At 49.9% G+C, this 23,895-nt stretch overlaps 2 protein-coding genes across 4 annotated transcripts in view; one reads left to right on the top strand and one right to left on the bottom strand.

Moving 5' to 3' along the window:
* The window catches only part of KIFC3 (kinesin family member C3), a 97,903-nt gene extending 76,512 nt beyond the window's left edge, over positions 1 to 21,391 (top strand). For all 3 annotated transcript variants that reach the window (XM_063945815.1, XM_063945817.1, XM_063945816.1), the window contains exons 17-18: positions 1,395 to 1,458; positions 21,183 to 21,391. In XM_063945815.1, the coding sequence (XP_063801885.1) occupies positions 1,395 to 1,458; positions 21,183 to 21,208 (90 nt within the window). In that variant the 3' untranslated portion in view covers positions 21,209 to 21,391. The remainder of the gene's footprint in view (positions 1 to 1,394; positions 1,459 to 21,182) is intronic.
* A 132-nt stretch (positions 21,392 to 21,523) lies between these two features.
* KATNB1 (katanin regulatory subunit B1) overlaps positions 21,524 to 23,895 on the bottom strand; it is a 50,912-nt gene continuing 48,540 nt past the window's right edge. The window contains exons 17-20 of the mRNA XM_063945818.1: positions 23,389 to 23,465; positions 22,241 to 22,315; positions 22,047 to 22,163; positions 21,524 to 21,978 (exon numbers count right to left, since the gene is read on the bottom strand). Coding sequence (XP_063801888.1) covers positions 21,846 to 21,978; positions 22,047 to 22,163; positions 22,241 to 22,315; positions 23,389 to 23,465 — 402 coding nt within the window. The 3' untranslated portion in view covers positions 21,524 to 21,845. The remainder of the gene's footprint in view (positions 21,979 to 22,046; positions 22,164 to 22,240; positions 22,316 to 23,388; positions 23,466 to 23,895) is intronic.

Below are 23,895 nucleotides of genomic sequence, written 5' to 3'. Positions count from 1 at the left end.
CTGCACATCGCTATCGCTGGTGCTAGATTGGCCTGCCATGCAGACCAATCTAGCAGGTCGCTCACTTCACCCGCTGGGTAAAATGAGCGCCCCATCTCCCCCCGCACGCTCAGCACACATCTCTCCCTAAATCGGGCCGTGAATACGGCCCTTAAGGCAGGCATTCCTAACCAGGGTCCTCAAGGCACACCAACAGTGCAGGTTTTAGTGATATCCAGGCTTGAACACAGGTGACTTAATTAGTACCTCAGTTATTTTGATTTAACCATCTGTGCTGAAGCCTGGATATCACTGAAACCTGCACTGTTGGTGTGCCTTGAGGACCGCGGTTGGGAATGCCTGCTGTAAGGTATCCGGATGATAGATAATCGGTGTCTAGTTAGACAGTCAATAGATAGACACATGTTAGACAGACATTAGGTTGACAGGGTCCAAAGGCCGACAGAGTTAAAAGGTCAACATAAAAAAGACAAATGTTTTTTTTTTTATGTAACGTGTTTGGACTATATCATACCTTCTCTATCCATGTCGGCATAGAGTTGGTTCAGAACCTTGTGGCGAGCGGATGCCATTCTACAGTTGGGGGTCCCAGATGATAAAACTATCCACACAAACCACAAAAATGCAAAAAAAACCATGTTGTCTACCTTTTTCGTGTCTACCTTTTGACCCTGTCGACCTAATGTCTGTTTAACATATGGTGTCTATCTATTGACTGTCTAACTAGACACTGTCGATCTCTCAACCAGGTGTGGTATGGAAGGTAGATAGTAACTAGGTTGACAGTGTCTAGGTCGACAGGTCAAAATGTCAACATGAGTTTTTATGTTTTTTGGTGTCGTTTTCTCCGTACAGTGACCGGGAACCCCAATTAGTGCACAGTGTCCCCCTCGTATGACTCGCTTCGCTCACTATGCTTCGGGCAAGGTGCCTCGCTTCGCTCGGCACAGATTACCGTTCCAATCGTAGTCCACGTGGATCGTTAAGTATGAAAAGGTTAAAAAAAAAAGAAAAAAATTGTGAAAAACTCATGTTGATCTTTCGACCTAGAACATGTCGACCTAGAAACCCTGTCGACCAATAGTGGTTGACCTAGACACTGTTGACCTAGAGACCGGATCCTCTATCAACCCACAACCCTCTATAATGGTTAGACAAACCAATGTAGAAACTGGCCACAACCCTATCAGTGCACCCCCCCCGGCGGGCCCTTCATGGCTCAGCCCGACACTGCACACAGCACTGCTCATCCCCACCTGGCCCAGACATGATGTATAAGACAGGCGCTGAATGCTGAGAGTACAGTTACATACAGTATAATACCCCCCCACCCCCAGGGTAGAACAATGAGACTCTAGTGTTACTGAGAATCTGTTACTTCTGCTCCCTCACAGGGCGACACACCCCCAGCCCGCGGGGCAAGAAGTACGTCTGTGCGCAGGAAGGCTCCCAGCTCAGGTATGTAGCCTCCCTCCTGTGTAGGTGTGTGTGTGTAGTTATGTGTATATATACGTATATGTACACACACACACACACACACACACACACACACACACACACACACACCTCGTGCTCATGGGACCATGTTTTTGCCTCAGCTGATACAGTTAGAATTCAGTTCCCCTCTGGAAGTGACCATAAGCGTTAGAGATCAGTATTCTCTGTGTAACAGGACCGCAACTCCCGCCTATAAATCCCACAGTCCCACATCTGTAAGTATAAAATGCAGAGGGGGCTTCATAATGCAGTACAAATTGGGGAACCCTTCTACCAGCTGGATTACTGTGCCCGTACCCTGTCTAATAGGTGTGTGAATGGAATACATACCACATGTTGATGGATGGGATGCCAGTGATTATATAACCGACACCAGCATCCCAATGCCGACAGGGGTTGGGTAAGTATGTTTACCCTTCCCCTAACCTTCCCTTTCCACAGCCTAACCCTGCCCGGTTGTGTCTAAACCGAACCCCCACCCCTCCTGTAGCCCAATGGTTCTCACACTGTGTGCTATGGCGCCCTGGGGTGCCTCGGGACACTTGCAGGGGTGCCTCGGGTTGGTGGTCCAGGACCAATTCAAATTATCTATGGTCAATGTGATAGGTAAAACCAGTGCTGGTGGCTGCCAATCATACCATATGTGGCCAACCAGAAGCAAATCCTGACCCCCACCCCATAACTGACCCTAAGGATGACATAGGAACACAATTTACTTCAGTTAATATTTTTTTTTCTGAATAAGGAGAGTTATGGTAGATTTACTATGGTTAACTTTTTCTGTGAGGTACACTGGGTTCCACAGGGAATACATCGGGGTGGAGAGTTGGATCTTGATCCAGAGGCACCAACAGGCTAAAGCTTTGACTGTTCCCAGGATGCACTGCACCACCTCCTCTATAACCCCACCTCCAGGCACTGGAGCTCAGTTTCGTTAACCAGTCCAATGCAGGAGCAGGTAAAAGAGATGGTAGATGTTAGTCACATAGAACCACGTTCTCACAACAGGAGAAGGGACCAGCGGCTAATGCCATGCAAACCCACAGAAGCTAGGCGTCAGGGTAGGCGCCCTGTGGAATCCAGTGTACCTCGCAGAAAGAGATTTAACAATGGTAAGTTTACCATAAATCTCCTTTTCTGCAGCTGGGTACACTGTGTTCCACAGGGAAAACAACGGGTTATATCCTAAAGCAGTTCCTCATGGGAGGGGACGCACCGTAGCAGGCACAAGAACCCAGCGTCCAAAGGAAGCATGCTGGGGGGCGGAAGTATCAAAGTTATAGAACCTAATGAACGTGTTCACTGAGGACCATGTAGCCGCCTTGTACAATTGTTCTTCGGATGCACCACGGCGGGCCGCCTAAGAAGGTCCAATAGACAGAGTAGAATGGGCCTTAATAGCAGCAGGAGCTGGAAGTCCAGCCTGTACATAAGCATGTGCAATAACCATTCAAATCCATCTGGCCAAGGTTTGCTTACTCGCAGGCCAGCCACGTTTGTGGAAAGCAAACAGTACAAATAGGGTATCTGACCTCCTGATAGAGGAAGTTCTCTCCACATATATACAGAGAGCCCGTACCACATCCAAAGACCATTCTTTGGGGGACAAGTCAGAAGAGATAAAGGCCGGAACCACAATCTCTTGCTTAAGTTGAAAAGATAACACCACTTTAGGTAAGTAACCTGGGCGAGTTCTCAGAACTACCCGGTCACGATGGAATATTAGAAAGGGTGGACGACAGGAAAAAGCGCCTAAGTCTGACACCCTTCTAGCAGAGGCAATAGCCAGCAGAAACAGGACCGTGGCTATGAGCCATTTAAGGTCCACAGACTCAAGAGGTTCAAATGGAGACTCTTGCAGACAGATCCCATGGAGCCACAAGAGGGACATAGGGAGGCTGAATCTGCAGTACGCCCTGAGTGAATGTATGAACGTCAGGTACAGATGCAATTTTTCTCTGAAACCACACCGACAAGGCAGATATGTGAACCTTGAGGGAAGACAGACGAAGGTGTAAGTCCAGGCCTTGTTGCAGGAAAGCCAGGATTCTGGATGTTTTGAATCTGTACGCATCATAGTTCTTATCAGCACACCAGGTGAAGTAAGAATTCCAGACCCTATAATAGATCTGAGCAGACATCCACTTACGGGATTTCAACATCGTTTGAATGACCACCTCAGAGAATCCTTTGGCTCTCAGGAGTGATGCTTCAAGAGCCACGCCGTCAAAGCCAGTCTGGCCAGGTCTGGATAGAGACAAGGGCCCTGTACAAGGAGGGCTGGGCGCTGAGGAAGTAAGAGAGGACGCTCTGTCGACAGACCCTGCAGGTCTGAGAACCAATGCTGCCTAGACCATGCTAGAGTGACTAGAAGTAGTATTTCTCTTTCTTGCTTTTACTTCCGCAGGACCCTGGGCAGGAGTGACACTGGAGCGACCACGTAAGGCAGCCAAAAGTTCCATGGAATGGCTTATGCATCCACGAACGCTGCTTGAGGACCCTGGTCCGTGATCCGAAGACCGGAACTTTGTGATTGTATCGAGACGCCATCTGGTAGGCCCCAAGTGTCCACTAGTAGTTGAATGACTTCCGGATGAAGACTCCACACTTCGGCATGTACGTCCTGTCGACTGAGTACGCTTCCCAGTTTAGGACCCCCGGAATGAACACTGCCGATATTGCTGGCAGATGGCATTCTGCCCATTGAAGGATTTTTTACACTTTCATCATTGCCATGCGGCTTAGAGTGCTGCCTTGATGGTTGATCATACTTGAACAGGCTTGTTCTGTACCAGAGGCAGGACAAGCAGTTCCAAAATGTTTATCGGGAGGAGGGACTCCTCCTTGGTCCAACGACCCTGGAAAGAGTGTTGCTCCAATCACAGCACCGCAGACTGGCATTCGTCGTCAGCAGGACCCAGATGGTAAGGCCCCTGCTCAATTGCTGGTCCTGGAGCCACCAGGTCAGCGATTGACGAAGCTCCGGAGTCAAGGTAATCATGTGAGATTTGATCCGATGAGGTAGGCCGTCCCACTTGGAAAGGATTAACCTCTGCAGAGGGCGGGAATGAAATTGAGTGTACTCTACCATGTCAAATGCCGACACCATCAGGCCAAGTACTTGCATCGTCAAGTGTATCAACACTCTGGGGCGACAGAGGAAGCATCTTATCCTATCCTGCAGCTTCAGGACTTTCTCCGGAAACAGGAACAGACGTTGACTGTGTGTGTCCAGAAGTGCCCCCAGGTGCACCATGCTCTGAGCTGGGACCAGCGACGATTTCTTCCAATTGATGAGCCACCCGTGGGCTTGTAGGAAGCTTACCGTCAGTTGTAGATGTCGGAGGAGGACATCGTGGGAGTTTGCCAGGATCAGCAAGTCGTCCAGATACAGCAGGATCCTGACTCCCTGGCGACGGAAACGTCATTATGGCCAAGACCTTGGTGAAGATCCGAGGAGCCGTAACCAGTTCAAATGGCAGAGCCTGGAACTGATAGTGTAGGTTACCAATAGCAAACCGCAGATACTGCTGATGTGACTTGGCAATAGGTATATGCAGGTACGCATCCTGAATATCCAGGGATACCATATATTCTCCGGGTTCCATCACCAACACAATTGAGCGCAGCATCCCCATACGGAACTTGGACACTCTCACAAACTTGTTTAATGATTTGAGGTTAAGTATAGGCCAGAATGACCCATTGGGTTTCGGGACTAGAAACAGGGTCGAGTAGTAACCACTGCCCCTTTGGTACAAAGGTACCGGCACTACCACTCCTGTATCCAGGAGGGAACTCACAACCTGCTGCAGCATTTGTGCCTTTAGTGGATCCAATGGGATGACCATGGTGCAAAGCTGGCGAGGAGGACATCTCTTGAAAAAGAGACAACTTCTCGCACCCATGCGCCTGAAGTGGTCTTTAACCAGACCTGGGTGAACTGCATAAGTCGGCCTCTCACCCTAGGGTCCCCCAGGGGGAGGCCCGCCCCATCATGCGGTAGGCTTGTCTTGTTTAGAAGCAGGCTGATGGGCCACCCAGGAGTGTTTTGCTTTGGGCTTAGTGGTTTTGGAAGCACGAGATTGTCTCAGGTATGCCTGACCTTTTGCTTTCCCTTCAGGTTGAAAGGAACGAAAAGTGGTACCTTTTGCCTTCTGTGCAGAAGGATTAGTATTTGAGAGAAAGGCCATCTTAGCAGCCGCCAGTTCAGACACAATTTTATTTACGTTTTCCCCAAACAAGATGTCGCCCTTAAAAGGGAGTATCTCCAAGGTCTTTTTGGAGTCCAGGTCCACCTTCCATGACCTCAACCACAGAATGTGGCGAGCCAGGACAGACTTAGTCGAAGCCTTGACCGCCAACACACCCGCCTCAGAGGACGCCTCTTGAATATAATAAGAGGCGGTAGTGATGTGAGACAGGTATTGTCTGACAATGTCAGATATAGCCTCAGGCAGCTGTCCCTCTAATGCCTGAACCCATGCTTCAATACCTTTAGCAAGCCAGGTGGATGCTATAGTGGGTCTATGTACAGCACCTGTCAGGGAGTAAATAGATTTCAGGCATCCCTCCACACGCTTATCTGTCGGTTCTTTCAGTGAAGTGACAGTGGTGACAGGTAGAGCGGATGACACCACTCTGCGGGTAACATGAGAATCCACCGGCGGTGAATTTTCCCACTTGTTACATAACTCGGCAGGGAGAGGGTAGCGAGCTAAGGCCCGTATGGAGAGAGGGAATTTTTCCCTGGATTAGACATGGGCTCCTGCCTGGTGTCCACCAAATGGTCAGAATGGGGTAACAGATTTTTAGCCACCTTCTGCCGTTTAAGCATGTCAGTTTTCTTGGTGATAGTAGTGGGTTCCTCACCGTCAGTGATTTGTAGGATTTGCTTAATAGCAACCACTAGAGCAGGGACATCAACTTGCATTGTAGAATCCTCGTCAGAAATTCCTGATTCAGTGTCTGACAGTATAGTATGTTCCCCCTCCTCTCCAGATGAAACATCTGAGAGATTTGTGGATTGTGATGAGGAAGCAGCCTGCTTAGATGACCCAGAGACACGGGATTGACCTGGGGTAGATTTGTCTGACCAAGGAATGAGTCAACTGCTGCAACTGGTTAGACAGGTTGTCCGCCCAAGACGGATTGACCATAGGGACTATTTAAGGCTGTAATGGTACAGGTGGTCCCATAGGGTGTGTTAGGCGTTCCACTAGAGTACCCAGTAAGTTTGAGAACTCGCCCCAGAGTGCCTCTTGATTGGTTACAGGAGCCGCAGGCTGACTAGAGGGTGCATGTCACATAGTACACGGACCATCATACACAGCTTCCCCCTCTGGTAAATCTTTGGCGCATACTCTGCATGATGCAGGAGCGTCCACAGACTTACAGCCCTTTCTGTTAGACATTATACACAAATGCAACGCAGAGCGGTTTAATACGATGAAGCTAGACAGAGTATAATACCTGCAAATAAATCCGATAGTATGTGACTGAGTTCCAGTACACAACACCTGCGAATAAATCGGTGTTATGTGACCGAGTACACAGTAGAATACACGTAAATTTTAATTACCTACTGATAAATCCTTTCCTCGTAGTCCTTAAGAGATATTGGGGAATCTAGTATGATGGGGTATAGACGGGGTCCAAAGGAGCCAGTGCACTTTAATTTTCTTCAACTGGGTGTGCTGGCTCCTCCCCTCTATGCCCCCCCAAAGGTAGTTATAGGTAAAAACCTGCCCTAAGGAGAAAGGACATATATGAGAGAAGGAATATAATAACAAAGAGTGGTGAGATTTATACACCAGCACACCACTAACATATGTATAACAACAACAACAACAACAACAGCTGAACAGGTAACCATAGAACAAGAACCTGCAGAAATGTCAACGCACTGAGGCGGGCGCCCAATATCCCTTATGGACTACGAGAAAAGGATTTAACGGTAGGTAATTAAAATCCTATTTTCTCTAGCATCCATAAGGGATATTGGGGAATCTAGTACGATGGGGGCGTCCTAAAGCTTCCAGAACGGGCGGGAACGTGCGAAGACTGATGCAGCACCGCCTGCCCAAACTGGGAATCCTCTTTGGTCAGGGTAACAAACTTGTAGAACTTCACAAAAGTGTTCTTCCCTGACCAGGTAGCAGCTCGGCAAATTTGCAAGGCCGAGACTCCACGTGCAGCCACCCAGGAAGAACCCACTGATCTCGTAGAGTGGGCCTTCAGAGACTTAGGAACAGGTAAGGCTGCCGACACACAGGCCTGTTGAATAGTAAGCCTAATCCAACGAGCAATGGACTGCTTTGAAGCAGGACTACCCTTTTTCTGTGCATCATAGAGCACAAACAGGGAATCCATCTTTCTGATCCGAGCCTCTCTCTTGAAATAGGTCTTCAAGGCTCATCCAATGCCTCCGGAGGAGCAGAAGCACCAGAACTGGACAGAATCACAATAGGCTGATTCAAGTGAACCGCAGGGACAACCTTCGGACAACGCTTTGTCCTCGTAAAAGACCAAGGCCCCCAGTTCTGAGACACGTTGAGCAGAAGCCAGGGCCAGTAACATCACTGTCTTCCATGTGAGGTACTTGTCTTCTACCGTCATCAGAGATTCAAACCAGGAGGACTGTAGAAATTCCAACACTACATTCAGATCCCAGGGTGCCGTAGGCGGCACAAAAGGAGGTTGTATGTGGAGTACCCCTTGCAAGAAGGTCTGAACTTCTGGCAACACTGCCAATTTCTTCTGGAAGAAAATGAAGAGGGCTGAAAACTGGACCTTAATGGAACCCAGACGTAAGCCCTTATCCACACCAGCCTGCAGGAAACGTAAGAAACGTCCGAAGTGAAACTCAGTAGGCGGATACGTGCGTTCCTTGCTCCAAGAGACATTTCTCTTCCAGATATGATGATAGAGTTTTGACATCACAGGTTTCCTGGCCTGAACCATGGTAGCAATAACCTTCTTGGAAAGGCCCTTGAGAGCTAGGATGTCCCGCTCAACCTGCATGCCGACAAACGAAGTCGCCATAAGTCTGGGTAGACGAACGGTCCTTGTTGAAGAAGATCGCTTCTTAGTGGCAGAGGCCAAGCGTCTTCGATGAACATGTCCAGAAGATCCACATACCACGCCCTCCAAGGCCAATCCGGGGCAACCAGAATTGCCTAGACACTTTGATCCCTGATTCGCTTTACCACTCTTAGGAGCAATGGAATCGGAGGAAACAGGTAGACCAGTCGGTAAGGCTAAGGCGACGCCAGTGCATCCACTGCCCTTGCCTGAGGGTCCCTGGTTTGTGAGCAATACCAGGGAAGTTTATTGTTGAGACGTCATGTCTATTTGTGGGCAACCCCACCGGGCGATGATCTGCTGGAACACCAGATGGTGGAGCCCCCACTCCCCCGGGTGGAGATCGTGGTGACTCAGGAAGTCCGCCTCCCAGTCATCCACACCCGGAATGAAGATTGCTGACATTGCTCTTGCATTTCTTTCCGCCCAGAGGAGTATCTCTGACATCTCTCGCATGCAGGGTCTGCATTTTGGCCCTCCTTGTCGATTGATATAAGCCACTGCAGTGGCGTTGTCCGACTGTACCTGGATCGCGTGATCCTTGAGCAGAGGAGAGGCCTGAAGCATTGTAGATCGCCCCAAGTTCCAGAATGTTGATCAGAAGGAGGGCCTCATGGGTTGACCAGCTGCCCTGGAACTGCACCCTTTGGGTGACAGCTCCCCATCCCTGAAGACTTGCATCCGTCGTGAGGAGGGTCCAATCCTGAATCCCAAAACTCCAGCCTTTCAGGAGATTGGTGGACTGTAGCCACCACAGGACGGAAATCCTGGCCTGAAGTGACAGCCGAATCATCCGGTGCATCTGTAGATGCGATCCAGACCACTTGCCCAGGAGATCTAACTGAAACGTTCTGGTATGAGGAAACCATCTTTCCCAACAATCGCATGCAAAGATGGACGGACACTCGAGTAGGTCTGAGCACCATGCGGACCATCTCCCGAAGTGTATTCGCCTTGTCCTCAGGTAGAAACACCTTCTGGGCCACAGTATCCAGCAACATCCCCAGGAACAGGAGCCTCTGAGTGGGCTCCAGGTGGGACTTCTGTAAGTTGAGGATCCACCCATGGTCCGACAAGATGGATAGTGCGGTCGATATGGAGCAACAAAAGCTCCTTGGATCGTGCTTTTATCAGAAGATCGTCCAGATAATGGACAACATTGACCCCCTGGACCCGGAGTTGGAACATCATCTCCACCATCACCTTCGTGAATACCCTTGGGGCTGTGGACAGGCCGAAGGGCAGTGCCTGGAATTGGAAGTGATTGTCCAGAAGGGCAAACCGCAGGTACTCCTGATGAGGCGGCCAAATCGGAATATGGAGGTAGGCGTCCTTGATGTCCAAGGAGACCATAAACTCCTGTTCTTCCAGGCCTGCAATCACTGCTCGCAGGGATTCCATTTTAAACTTGAACACCTTCAAATAAGGATTCAAGGATTTTAGATTCATAATGGGTCTGACCGAACAGTCTGGTTTCGGTACCACAAACAGGTTGGAGTAATAACCCCTGCCGCGTTGTGATATTGGTACTGGAACAATGACGTGGGACTGGACCAACTTTCGGATGGCCTGTTGCAACGTAACTTGCATATCCTCCAAAGCTGGTAAGCTTAAGTTGAAAAATCATTGGGGAGGAGTACTGTCGAACTCCAGCTTGTAGCCCTGAGAAACAAAATCTCTGACCCAGGCATCCTGGCAGGAAGTCTCCCAGACGCGGCTGAAGTGACGCAGTCGAGCTCCCACCTCAAGATCCCCTCGGGGTGGGTGGGCACTGTCATGCTGAGGCCTTAGTGGACGCAGAACCTGTAGACTGTTCCTGAGAGCTGGTGCTTGCAGGTTTTCTGGACTTACCTCTGGTGTCTCTAGTCGCATTGGAGGCATCTCTGGCCTTAGATCAAAATCTGTGAGACTGAAAGCACTGGACAGACTGTCACGGATAGGAGCGTATCGTAGAGGGGAGAAACGTGGATTTCCCAGCCGTAACTTTGGAAATCCAGGTATCCAATTCAACCCCAATGAGCCAATCCCCCGAAAAGGGGAGGGATTCCACAGTACGTTTGGATCTGCGTCCGCTATCCACTGACGCAACCACAAGAGCATGCGCGCTGACACTGCCACGGCAGAAGTCCGAGCATTAATGTTCCCCATCTCCTTGAGTGAATCACAGAGGACACGTGTAGTGTCCTGAATGTGTTTTAGGAGTGTTACCATTGTAACTAAGGGCATATCCCCCGAGAGGCCCCCCTGAATTTGAGTGGCCCAGGAATGAATGGCATGGGTCATCCAGCAACCCACAATGACCGGTCTTTATGATATACCGGCTGCTGTGTATATAGATTTTAGGGTAGTCTCTATCTTACTATCCCCAGGATCCTTCATGGTAAAGGAGCCCGGGGCAGGCAGCACCGCCTTTTTAGACCGGCAAGAGACCGATACTTCCACCCCAGGGGGTTCCTCACAAAATTTTTGATCTTCAGGAGCAAATGGTAAAGTGCGCAAAAACTTTTTGGACACTTAGAATTTTTTGTCTGGATTTTTCCAGGCCTGTTTGAATAGGTCATCTAACTTTGTAGAATCAGGGAAAAGTGACATTAGGCTTGTTCTGCACAAAGAAAAACGATTGTTGTGATGCAGCGTCCTCTAGAGGTAGCTTTAACACATCCCGTATATCCAGAATTAGGGGTTCAACACCCTGAGCAGAATCAGGATCCAGGTCCTCCCCATCCTCCTGTTATTTCTTTTTCATCCACTAGGGGTCACTGGAGTACTCTTGGGATATGGACGGCTTCCGTAGGAAACAGGGCACTGAATATTTAAATTTAGAACACTCCACCCCTCCATATCCCCGAGTACCTCAGTGTTTTTTCTGTGCTCGTAGTAGCAACAGGTCAATGTGGCTGGGTCCACGATTTTTTTTTATATTTTTTGTTGTAAGTGACTTTTTCTTTTTTCATACACATCCCTTTCCCCCTTCCAAAAGGCAGGGTCAGGGATAGTGCAAGCTGCTAATAGCAGCTGTGGCGTGTCGGTCCTCACTGAATGAGCACCCTCACAGCCAAACAGATCCTCCTGCACAGGCTGGCCGGCGCTTGCAGAGAAGCCCCGTCAGAGCCTCACCACAAGCAGCAGGAGTCAAGGTATGTTGAATGGGGCGGTCAGCATCCGCTGCCGCCCCGCTGTGTGGGGACATTGTTTGACTGACGCCGGGATCCCTCTGCAGACGCCGCCGCTGCTGCTCCGGCCCCCACCGCTGCACGGCCGCTGTTCACAGCGCTTCAAGACACACTCCCCGCTCTCAGTTCCTGCGCGTCCTGCTACCCGGCTACCGCTGGCGGCCCCACACGCTGCGCTGCCCGCAACGGAGCATGCAGGGGGGAGGGGGGGAATTATACTGTGATTATGTAACAAAATCAGCGGCATGAGAGGGAAAATCTGCAGCAACAGCAGTATGCTAGGCTGCAGGGTTAATTACACAGGAGTTCATATAAATGTCACGTTAACCTGCACTGTGATTATATGGGTAAGCATGCTTCCTGTGTCTTCCTGTTGTGATTCCAGAACGTTCCAGTACTACATCTCTACTCCACCGGAGGCGCAGGGGTGTTAGTGGGAATTTGGGATCACATTTCATAGTACTGGCCACGTGTACTGCACTTGGCCAGAGATAGATATATATATATATATATATATATATATATATATATATGAGACACCTTCGTACTATTTTACTGAGTCGTGCAAGTGTCTGTTTTTTGTGTATTGTATTGTCTGTCGCCATAATGAGTAAGGCACCAGCAAAAACTAAAAAGCATAATTGCAAAGTCTGTAGCAGTGTGTTACTGGATGGATCTACCACATGTACAGTATGTTTTGTGGATTCGGTTCCGAATAAACATTCTGCTCCGGTTTTAAAGACAATTTCCTCCCCGGACCCTCCATGGGAAATGCTAGCCAATGTACTGGCTGAGTTGCAATCAGAATTGACCGCCGCTCGACAGGAGCGGGAAACGGCAAGACCTGAGTCTAGAGTGAGACCGCCAGAACTACCAGAGGGGTCTCAGCCTTGCGAAAGGTCCAAATCCATTTTGGATAAACGGGATAAATTTCATATGTGTTATGATTTACCAGTTTCTGCTATGTTGCATTCTGACGATTCCATGCCAGACCTCACGGCACAAGATGAGGGTGAGGAGGGCGAAGTGGAGTCAGATAGTGAGGATTTTAACAGCTCAGGAATTGATAATCTCATCAGAGCGGTGCGTCAGTCTCTGAAGTTTACAGAAACTGAGGAGCCTCTCACAAATGATCAGGTCGTATTTACTAAACGACAGAGAACTCCAATAAGTTTTCCTGTGTCGGAGTCTCTTAATAAGATGTTAGTAGAAACTCGACAGATTCCAGATAAACGGTTTTCTATACCTCGCAGATTTAAGTCTAGTTACCCGTTTCCAGACTCGGTGACATGTACATGGGAGAATCCACCTATAGTTGATTCGTCAGTGTCGAAGCTTACCAAGAAATTAACCATACCAGTGCCAGCAGCTACTACGCTTAAAGAACCTTCAGATCGCAAAATAGAAACTATGCTAAAGTCCATGTATGTAGCAGCAGGAGTGCTGCTGAGATCTGGCTTGATTGGTATCTGGGTCACTAAGGCGCTCATAGTATGGATAACAGAACTTAAGTCTGCCCTCCATGACGAACACCTTATACTTCTTGCTGATCAAATGTGTGAGGCTGCGGAGTATCTCTGTACAGCTTCTACTGACGTCTGTCAGCTCACTTCTCGTATTTCATCGTCGCTAGTTACGGCACGACGAGCACTCTGGCTGCGTTCTTGGCAAGCGGAGGCAGAGGTCAAACGAGGTATAGAGGCGTTACCTTACGATGGCAAGAAGTTGTTTGGTCCTGAATTGGACACATGGAATTCTGAGGCCACGGGAGGAAAGTCGGTTTTCTTACCATTGCCTCCACCGGTACCAAGAAGGAGGTACTCTGGACCTTCGTTCAAATCCTTTAGACCGCAGTCCTTTCGCGGACGTGGCAGAGGAACAGCCACGCCTGGTAGACGTGGTCGTGGACGTGGTTTCCAACAAACCAACACAAGTCGTCAGGTCGCCAAGGTTACCGACAAGCCAGTGGCATGACGGGCTACCAGCCCATCTCGGTTCTCCGATTGTGGGAGCACGCCTTCAGACGTTCCATTTGGCGTGGTTCCAGACATCCGCGGATGGGTGGATCCGCAATTTAGTGTTAAAAGGTTACAAAATAGAGTTCGACTGTCTTCCGCCACTGCGGTTTTTCAAGACAGGATTGCCTCTGTCGGACGACAAGAGGGCGGTTCTGCAAATTGCCATTCAATCCCTACTGGATTCGGCAGTTTTGATTCCGGTCCCTGTACACCAACAGGGTCAGGGTTATTATTCCAATCTGTTTGTGGTACCGAAGCCGGATGGCTCAGTCAGGCCAATATTGAACTTAAAGGGTCTCACTCGGTATGTAACTTACTACAGATTCAAGATGGAATCTCTGCGCTCAGTGATTGCAAGTTTAGAGCCAAAGGAGTTCATGATTGCGCTAGATCTCAAGGATGCGTACTTACACATTCCGATTTGGCAGCCTCATCAGAGGTTCTTGCGGTTTGCAATACGCCAGAACCATTACCAGTTTCAGGCTCTACCGTTTGGCCTATCGTCAGCGCCTCGGGTGTTCACCAAAATGATGTCTGTGATGATAGCTCATCTCAGATCCCTGGGAGTAACAATAGTTCCGTATTTGGAAGATCTGCTCATCAAAGCCCCGTCTCTCAGATACTTCTCCAACATGCGCTGCTAACATACGATGTACTGGTTCACCACGGTTGGATTGTCAACTTCAAGAAATCACATCTAATTCCGTTTCAACGCCTTCAATTCCTAGGTATGATTTTCGATACGGTCAATCAAAGAATTTACCTACCACAACAGAAAGTACAGATTATTCGCCATCTGGTACAATTAGTGCTCAAGCCACGCACAGTCTCTGTACATTTGTGCATTCGCCTCTTAGGAACAATGGTGGCGGCTTTCGAAGCGCTTCAATTCGGAAGATTTCACTCGCGTCCATTTCAACTGGATGTGCTCGCACAGTGGTCGAGCTCGCAACTGCAGATTCACCACAGGGTGAGGTTGTCGCCAAGGGCAAGGGTGTCTCTGCTGTGGTGGCTCAAGGAATACAAATTTAACCGCAGGGAAACTGTTCGGCGGCTGGAATTGGATAATTCTAACGACGGACGCGAGTCTCAGAGGTTGGGGAGCTGTAGTTCCAAATTGTCAGCTCCAGGGTCTCTGGGCGGATCACGAAAGATTGCTGTCTATAAATGTCCTGGAACTCCGCGCAATTTACAATGCGCTACGACAAGCAGTGCACATGCTTCGGTCTCACTGTCCAGGTGCAGGCAGACAATGCGACGGCAGTCGCATACATCAACAAACAAGGAGGAACGAGAAGCCGCATGGCAATGCGGGAAGTAGCTCGAATCCTAAATTGGGCGGAATACCACCAGGTGATATTGTCGGCAGTGTTCATTCCGGGAGTGGACAACTGGGAGGCGGATTATCTCAGCCGTCGGGATTTTCATCCAGGAGAATGGACATTAAATCCAGAAGTGTTTCACATGTTGGTTCAGCGGTGGGGTTACCCTCAGGTGGACCTGATGGCGTCTCGTCACAATCACCAAACGCTCCAGTATGTGTCCAGAACGAGAGATCCAAAGGCAGTGGCGGTGGATGCTCTCACCGTAGCGTGGTCGTATAGCCTCGTGTACCTGTTTCCACCATTTCCGCTGCTCCCTCTGGTGCTAAAACGGATCAAAAGAGAGTCTGTCACAGTCATATTAGTGGCCCCTCATTGGCCTCGGAGAGCTTGGTTCTTGGATCTCCGCGGACTACTCGCAGACGATCCTTGGCCGCTCCCACTACGTCCAGACCTGTTACAACAGGGTCCGTTCCTTTACCCCGATTTAGCGTGGCTGCGTTTGACAGGGTGGCTGTTGAGACCGCCCTCTTAAGAAGAGAGGGAATTCCAGTATCGGTAATACCAACCATGTTGCGAGCTAGGAAGCCGGTTACGGCAGCTCATTATTACAGAATTTGGCGTGCCTATATAGGTTGGTGTGAAGCTGGGAAGTTTCAGACATCATCTTTCAAGTTATCCCGTCTTTTGTTATTTCTACAGACGGGGTTAGATGGAGGACTGCGTTTATCTACACTAAAGGTGCAGGTATCTGCGTTGTCAATTTATTTTCAAAGACGATTGTCTCTATTGCCGTCGGTACACACTTTTCTACAAGGTGTCCTCAGAGTACAGCCTCCATTCATTCCACCTACAGCGCCATGGGACTTGAAGCTGGTTTTAGATTTCTTACAGTCTTCATTTTTTGAACCCTTACAGCAAGTGGATATAAAGTTTTTCACTTGGAAAACAATTTTTCTTCTAGCCTTAGCTTCGGCAAGGCGTGTTTCAGATTTGGGTGCCTTGTCATGCAAGCCACCATATTTGGTGTTTCATGATGACAGAGCGGAACTTCGGACGAATCCCGCTTTCTTACCAAAGGTAGTGTCATCTTTTCACATCAATCAACCAATAGTAGTTCCTGTGTTAACAGCACATTCTGGAACTCTGGATGTGGTACGCGCATTACGCGTTTATGTATCCCGAACGTCTACAGTTCGTAAGACGGATACGTTGTTTGTTCTCTATGATGCTGCTAAGATGGGTTGGCCAGCTTCTAAGCAGACCTTATCCAGATGGATAAAACTGACTATACGTCAGGCTTACCTTAATGATAGGTTACAGCCGCCTACATCAGTAACAGCTCATTCCACACGTTCTGTGGGAACTTCATGGGCAGCTGGTCGTGGAGCTTCTACGACGCAGCTTTGCCGTGCGGCTACATGGTCTTCAGTGCACACGTTTGTGCGCTTTTACAAGTTTGATACGTTTGCGCAGTGGTGGGATTCAAATAAATTAACAACCGGTTCTATGTCCTAATGACCATTTTAAGTATACCAAAAGACATAACTAAAGGTAGTTTAATAATTCACGTATTTAATACTCAAATAAGAACAATAAAAGAGGTACACAAAAGTAGATGAAAAGAGGGACTACATACATACCCCCAGCCAGTCGCCCTTACCACAGGACAGGTCCTGCACTTGATTCCTCGATGCAGCTGCACGCTGGTGGTGGGTGGTGATAGGTGAGTGACCGCTCCGCTCCTGAAAATGGTGCCTCATAGGAACGGGCATTCCGGAACCAGTGGTGGAGCCCTCTGTCACCCCTGCTTAACCTGAGCTGCCGTCCGCACACCCGCCCCCCCGCACAGACCGCAACAGGGCCTAGTCTCTGTGTAGCACTGCAGAGTTCCTCCGCGCCCGGTCCACCCTCTCTCAGCGTCTGGATATGCTTACTGCGCATGTCAGGACTCCAGGGAGAGGAGGAGTCAGCAGGACAGGGCCGGGCGCAGAGGAACTCTGCAGTGGTACACAAACAATGACGCTCGGCCCTGTTGCGGTCACCGGTCTGTGCTGGCGGGCTGGTGTGCGGGCGGCAGCTCAGGCTAGGATAGAGGGCTTCCGGTGCAAATATAGCCCTGGCAGTGCTCATTAGCAAACGGTTCTCAGAACTGTACCTAATATTAGGTATCGGTTCTATGGAACCGGTGCGAACCGGCTGAATCCCACCACTGCGTTTGCGGCATCAGCATCTAGCTTTGGCCGCCTAGTGTTACAGGTGCCAAACAGCTCTCCCGCCCACGGGGGAAGCTTTGGTACGTCCCAAGAGTACTCCAGTGACCCCTAGTGGATGAAAAAGAAAGTAGGATTTTGGTACTTACCAGGTAAATCCTTTTCTTTGAATCCATAGGGGGCACTGGACGCCCACCCAGAGCAGTTTTACCTGGTTTGTGGTAAGTTCAGAGGATCTTATGGTAACACACTCTCACCGATTGGTTCAAATTATCAAGTGCTGGTTATGGTGTCAACTGTTTAGTTGTCAGTAACGTTATGTGTCAACTTCGTTGTTGTCCATTATGTTATATGTAATACTCCATTGTCAACCTCTCTATAGTTCCTGTTCGGCTCAGTAAAAAACACTGAGTTACTCGGGGCTATGGAGGGGTGGAGTGTTCTAAATTTAAATATTCAGTGCCCTGTTTCCTACGGAAGCCGTCCATATCCCAAGAGTACTCCAGTGCCCCCTATGGATTCAAAGAAAAGGATTTACCTGGTAAGTACCAAAATCCTATTATCATCATCATCTTTATCAAAGAGTAGAGCAGGTAACCCACGCTTCTGTCGACCTGCATGAGAGAGGGGGGGCTGTGCATCTGCCCTAACAGCTAAATCTGCAACAGCTTGTTGCAGTAGCTGAGTTTTCTGCACATTAGCAGTGAGCTGGGATGACATATCTGACATCATAGTTTTAAGAGACCCTAACCAGTGGGGCTCTGGACCCTCTCCCACAGCCCCTTCACCGATTTGTGAAGATTGACTGCATTGCTCACATGAAACAGAATCAGTATATACTGGAGAGAATCTGGTGTGACATACACTGCACAGCTTGTGCTTACCCATGTTGTGGATGAAAAAGAAACAAACATACACACAGACAGTTACAATGCAAGCCTGCCCTACTATATGTGAGAGGAGAGAGAAGGACACCAGCACACTGTTAGCTGTACAGCCCCAGTGAGGCTGTTGGCTCCCTATAATACAGTAAACACTAAAATATTTTGTCCAAAATAGGATCCAGATAGTGTACACAAGCGGCACCCCCCCTTTGCTACACCCTGTACCAGATATCCAGCGTGGCTGAGGAGTGAGGAAGCGCTGTGTATGGCTGCAGTAAGCAGAGGAAGGCGCCAAAACCCCTCAGGTCCTGCTCTGATGTAGCTCCGCCCCCTCCAATGGCAACAGAGTTACACGAATATATTATACTGGTAAAGTCTGCTTGTTAGCTCAAAACATCACAACAAGTGCTAGTCAAGCATTTTTGTGCCAGTTCCCCGGGAGGGCCCCATACGCTGTGTCCGTGGTCAGCCGCACTTTGAACCAGGGTACCCCCCTAGTGGGGCCCCCGGTTTGTACTCACCACCGATGTCACCTTCAGGCAACGTTAAGGGTGTGCGGTGTGCTGCAGCTGTGGCAGCCAAGGCGCAGTGCCCCGCTGAACAACAACCCCTTAGGACTGTGGTCCTGCAGTGGGGAAGCGGTTCTGCACCTTGTAAGGCCGGTGACCTCCCCCACCCCTCCCCTCCCCCTCCTCCTAACTCCCACGGTGCAGGCATGCTGTTGCCCAGACAGCATACCGAAAATAATAAAAGTTTAAAGAAATTGAAGAAAACTCTTTGGAGCTGCAGAGTGTGCATCCTCTCCTGAGAGCACTTTTTTCTAAACTGCCTGTGGGAGGGGGCATAGAGGGGAGGAGCCAGCACACCCAGTTGAAGACATTTTAAGTGCACTGGCTCCTTTGGACCCCGTCTATACCCCATCGTACTAGATTCCCCAATATCCCTTATGGATGCTAGAGAAATACTGAGACGCACTATATAAACGACCCTGACGCACCTAGCCCCTTAGGGTACAGAATATAGTGATAGATTTTCTGGGAAACACTGTAAGTAAAACCATATAGCAGATACAGGCACACACAGTCACGTTTACAATGCAAATAGTTATTATGACAATAAAATTGCACTGGAACAGTATAATGTATAGTCCTAGACCAGAGGTATATACCAGAATACTCGTACAATATATCCTGTAATTGGTACACTTTTTCTTAACTAACGCTGTCTGTATGAAGACATGTAGAATACTCAAATGTTTGTAAAGTCACAGCGCTGTATACAGGTGGCTTTACAAGGGAGACCTTGCCCTGCAGTCTCGGAGACCAGCCACAGCTATACCTAAGATGGCGCCCAGCGTCCCAGTCAGGGAGAGTGTGAGACAGCTCCAGGGTGAGAAAATCTGCAGTAGAGGTCGCCCTGGGCTGGGGAGGAGCTACAAGTCAAGCGCTGACTCCCCTACGCTGGACCTCACCGTCTGTACTACGGAGCCTTAGTAACAGGGGCGTTAGTACAGCCGACCTGTACTCCTATGCCCTGGCGGATATAGTGGAGCCCCTGCTTGGTGACAGTGTCCACACCAGCATCGCAGTCCGTCTCCCTAGTCATGCGATTGGCACGCGATTTAATGGCAGGTCCCGCCTGGGGAACCCTCTTACCTCCTCCCCGTAGCAGCCACGCGAACCAGGAGAGCGTCTGCGACTGTGTGCCTAAAGCCGGAGAGTCTCTGCCGCATGTACCTGGGAAAAGACCGCGAGAGTATGCAGCGCTGCTGGGGAGGTTATGGAGCTGCAGCGCTGAAGTGTCACCATGACATACAGCGCTGACAGCCCAGTTTTGAAGACATTTTCTGTCAGAAAAAGCTTTTTCAGGGCTGCCCAGTGCAGCCCTCTTGTTAGTGACCTGCTTCTGCAGACACCAACTGAAACTGAGCTCACAGTGCCTGGAGGCGGGGTTACAGAGGAGGACCCAATGCATCCTGGGACAGCCTAAAGCTTTAGCCTGTTAGTGCCTCTGGATCAAGATCCACTCTACACCCGATGTTTTCCCTGTGGAACACAGTGTACCCTGCTCCAGAAAAGAAACTTTTGGCCTAGGGGTGCCATAAATTTTTTTTTCTAATACTCTAGGGAGCCGTGATTTTAAAAAGTCTGGGAACCACTGCTGTAGCCTAAACTTAACCTTCCCCCTGCTTCTAAACCTAGGAGACCCCAGCCTCCATTCCCAGAGCCTGTTCCCAAGGGACCAGCCTCCATACTCCTAGCTCCTCTTGTGGGTGTAGTACTGCTGACCGGCGGTCATCTTACCGATGCCGGGATCCCGGTGAGGAGGGGCGAGTGCAGCAAGCCCCTTGCGGGCTCGGTGGCGACCTGCGGACGCCACAGGTTCTATTCCCACTCTATGGGTGTCATGGACACGAGTGGAAATAGTCCCTGTTGGTCGGCATGCCGACCATCGGGATAGTGAGCGGTCATGTGACTGTCGGTCACCCGACCGCTGGTCACATGAATACCACCCACTCTTGTAGTTGTTCTTTTTCAGTGGTATGAACACTTTATGGTTATATGATATAAAAGACATACAGCAAGAGATGTATCAAAAATGAGAGAGATAAAAGTACCAACCAATCAGATACTGCCAGGTTACAGGCTGTGTTTTAAAAATGACAGGAGCTGATTGGTTGGTACTTTCTCCAAGCTTCGATACATCTCTCCTATAGCCAGATACACACACACGACGGACATTTTGTTGGAGCACAACATAGGAGTCAGACACACACAAGAGAGGTGGTAGAAACTCTGGTGAGTAAAAGCTCAGTCTTCTCCTATCACAGAGAGATCTCAGTCATTAACTCTCCATCTTGTCCTATCACAGCGATATCTCCGGCACCATGACTATTTATCAGTGAGAGGAAGAACCTGTATTTGTCCTGCTCAGGTATAATGTAAGGAAGCAGCCATTTGTGCATATGGTCTAATGAATGGTCTCTTTTTAGTCCGGCATCGGATAGGCCCCTCCTGACCGGGACAAGATTGGGGTTCCAGTGACGCTCTGCGAGGAAGACCGTACCCCTGCCACGGGCAGCGCCAGGGGAGCCCGCACCTTGCACTATGACTATTAGATGCTGCCTATGTAAATGACTTATCTGTACATTCATATTTATAGAGAATCTATACTGTTTATTACAAAGTATTTTATACAGAGTCCTGTAGTTGTGCGTTTGTCAGTGTACAGTAGCTGTACATTCCTGGATGTACACTATCACACCCCAATAACCACACCCAGAACCGGTGCGACAGGTGCAGGACGTCGCTCAGATGAGTCGCACACATGAAATGCAAGATATGACACTTTTAATTGGTGCTATAAAGACAGGTAGCAAAAAGTTTGAGAACATCCAGAGTCATCACTGATCTCCAGACTTGGGTGGACGAGAGCCTGGCCTGAGCAGTTCCTTCCCGAGACACAGGGACTGCCGACACCGCGCCCTTCTCTCTGCCCGCAGACTGTACACACCATCTCTCTGTACAGTAATGCTGGAACTATTCAGTGATCAATAAATTAGGATTATTCCAGACTCCATCCATCCAGGTACCCCCCCCTAGTCACTAGGGGAACCAGAGGCAGCTCCAAGCTTGCAGGATCATTGCTAGTCCCATTACTCCAGGCCTGACATCAGCAGAAGCAGCTCCCGATAGGTACTTCCATACCGACCACTAAGCGACGCCCTGCTCTTCACCAGTGGGGACAAACTTCTCAGCTGCTTGTAGCAGAGCTTACACTTTGTCAGCCTGTGGAGAGAAGACGCTGTCAGGCGCTGAGGTCAGGTAGAGGAAGCTACTGTCACAGAGACCCTCACCTTTCCTCCCGAGAGATATCCACACCCACAGAGGGGGGAGCAGCCAGAGTGTCCGTGATCAGGGGCAGGAACCTTTGCAGGACCAGCTTCAGCGAGATGCACCCAGTCTGCACGTAGCTAAGGACAGAGGAAACACCATTATTCCGTGGTGCCCGGAGAATACCTGCCAGAGATCAGCTGGCGCTTCAGCTTACCTCTCGTACTTGCTCTGCAGCAGTTTATCTATCTGAGGCAGGACAGTGAGACAGAGATCCAGTTTCCACAGAGACCTGCAGGAGATGACGGGAGAGGGCGTCTGAGACACGGGAACGGCACTCAGTGAGGGTGGGAGCAATGAGACACGGGAACAGCACTCAGTGAGGGTGGGAGCAATGAGACACACAGGAAATGACGGGAGAGGGTGTCTGAGACACGGGAACGGCACTCAGTGAGGGTGGGAGCAATGAGGCACACAGGAAATGACGGGAAAGGCACTCAATGAGGGGGGGGAACAATGAGGCACACAGGAAATAATGGGGGAGACCATCTCAGACACAGGAACGGCACTCAGTGAGGGTGGAAGCAATGAGGCACACAGGAAGTGACAGTAGAGGGCGTCTGAGACACGGGAACAGCACTGAGTGAGGGTGGGAACAATGAGACACAGAAACGGCACTCAGTGAGGGCGGGAACAATGAGGCACATAGGAAATAACGGGAGAGGGCGTCTGAAACACAGGAACGGCACTCACTGAGGGTGGGAAGAATGAGGCCCACAAGAAGTGACGGAAGCGGGCATCTGAGACACGGGAACGCCACTCGAAGAGGGTGGGAACAATGAGGCACACAGGAAATAACGGGAGAGGGCATTTGAGACACGGGAATGGCACTCAGTGAGGGCAGGAACAATGAGGCACACAGAAAATAACGGGGGGGGGAGGCCATCACAGACACGGCACTCAGTGAGGGTGGGAACAATAAGGCACACAGGAAATGACGGGAGAGGGCATCTGAGACACAGGAATGGCACTCAGTGAGGGTGGGAATAATGAGACACAGGAACGGCACTCAGTGAGGGTGGGAATAATGAGACACAGGAACGGCACTCAGTGAGGGTGGGAATAATGAGACACAGGAACGGCACTCAGTGAGGGTGGGAATAATGAGACACAGGAACGGCACTCAGTGAGGGTGGGAATAATGAGACACAGGAACGGCACTCAGTGAGGGTGGGAATAATGAGACACAGGAACTGGCACTCTGAGGGCGGAAGCAATGAGGCACTCAGGAAGTGACGGGAGAGGGCGTCAGACACAGGAACAGCACAGTGAGGGTGGGAATAATGAGACACACAGGGCACTTACGATTTTTGGTTGATAATATTTAAAATATCAACAACCACAGACAGGTCATTAACAGCAACCGCAGAGTCCATCGAGGTCTAAAACACAAACAATATGGTTTATGGCAGCAGAGTAGCACACACACACCTGGCCATCCGACCCCACAGTGGCACCAGCCCCTCCCCCTGACGTCCGACCCCACAGTGGCACCAGCCCCTCCCCCTGGCGTCCGACCCCACAGTGGCACCAGCCCCCCTTCCTGGAGTCCGAACCCACGGCGGCACCCCCCCCCCCCCCCGGCTCCTGTGCGCTGTATAGCGCTATGTTTAAGTATGAGTCAAGGCTTGTATGCGCTGTTCAGCGCGGTATGGGAGTGTATTCCTACACTCTCATTTGAACACGGCGCTATACAGCGCACAGGAGCCGCGGCCAGAGCGGGGTGACCAGCCGGAGGATCGAATTCAAGCTTAACCACGGGAAAGGTTGGTAGTACAGGGAAAGGTAGCAAACCGTGAACGCCAACCAAAG

The sequence above is a fragment of the Pseudophryne corroboree genome, chromosome 11 (assembly GCF_028390025.1).
Source record: "Pseudophryne corroboree isolate aPseCor3 chromosome 11, aPseCor3.hap2, whole genome shotgun sequence".
NCBI lineage: Eukaryota > Metazoa > Chordata > Amphibia > Anura > Myobatrachidae > Pseudophryne > Pseudophryne corroboree.
The sequence above is the reverse complement of the archived record's forward strand: the minus strand, read 5'-3'. Positions and strand labels throughout refer to the sequence as shown.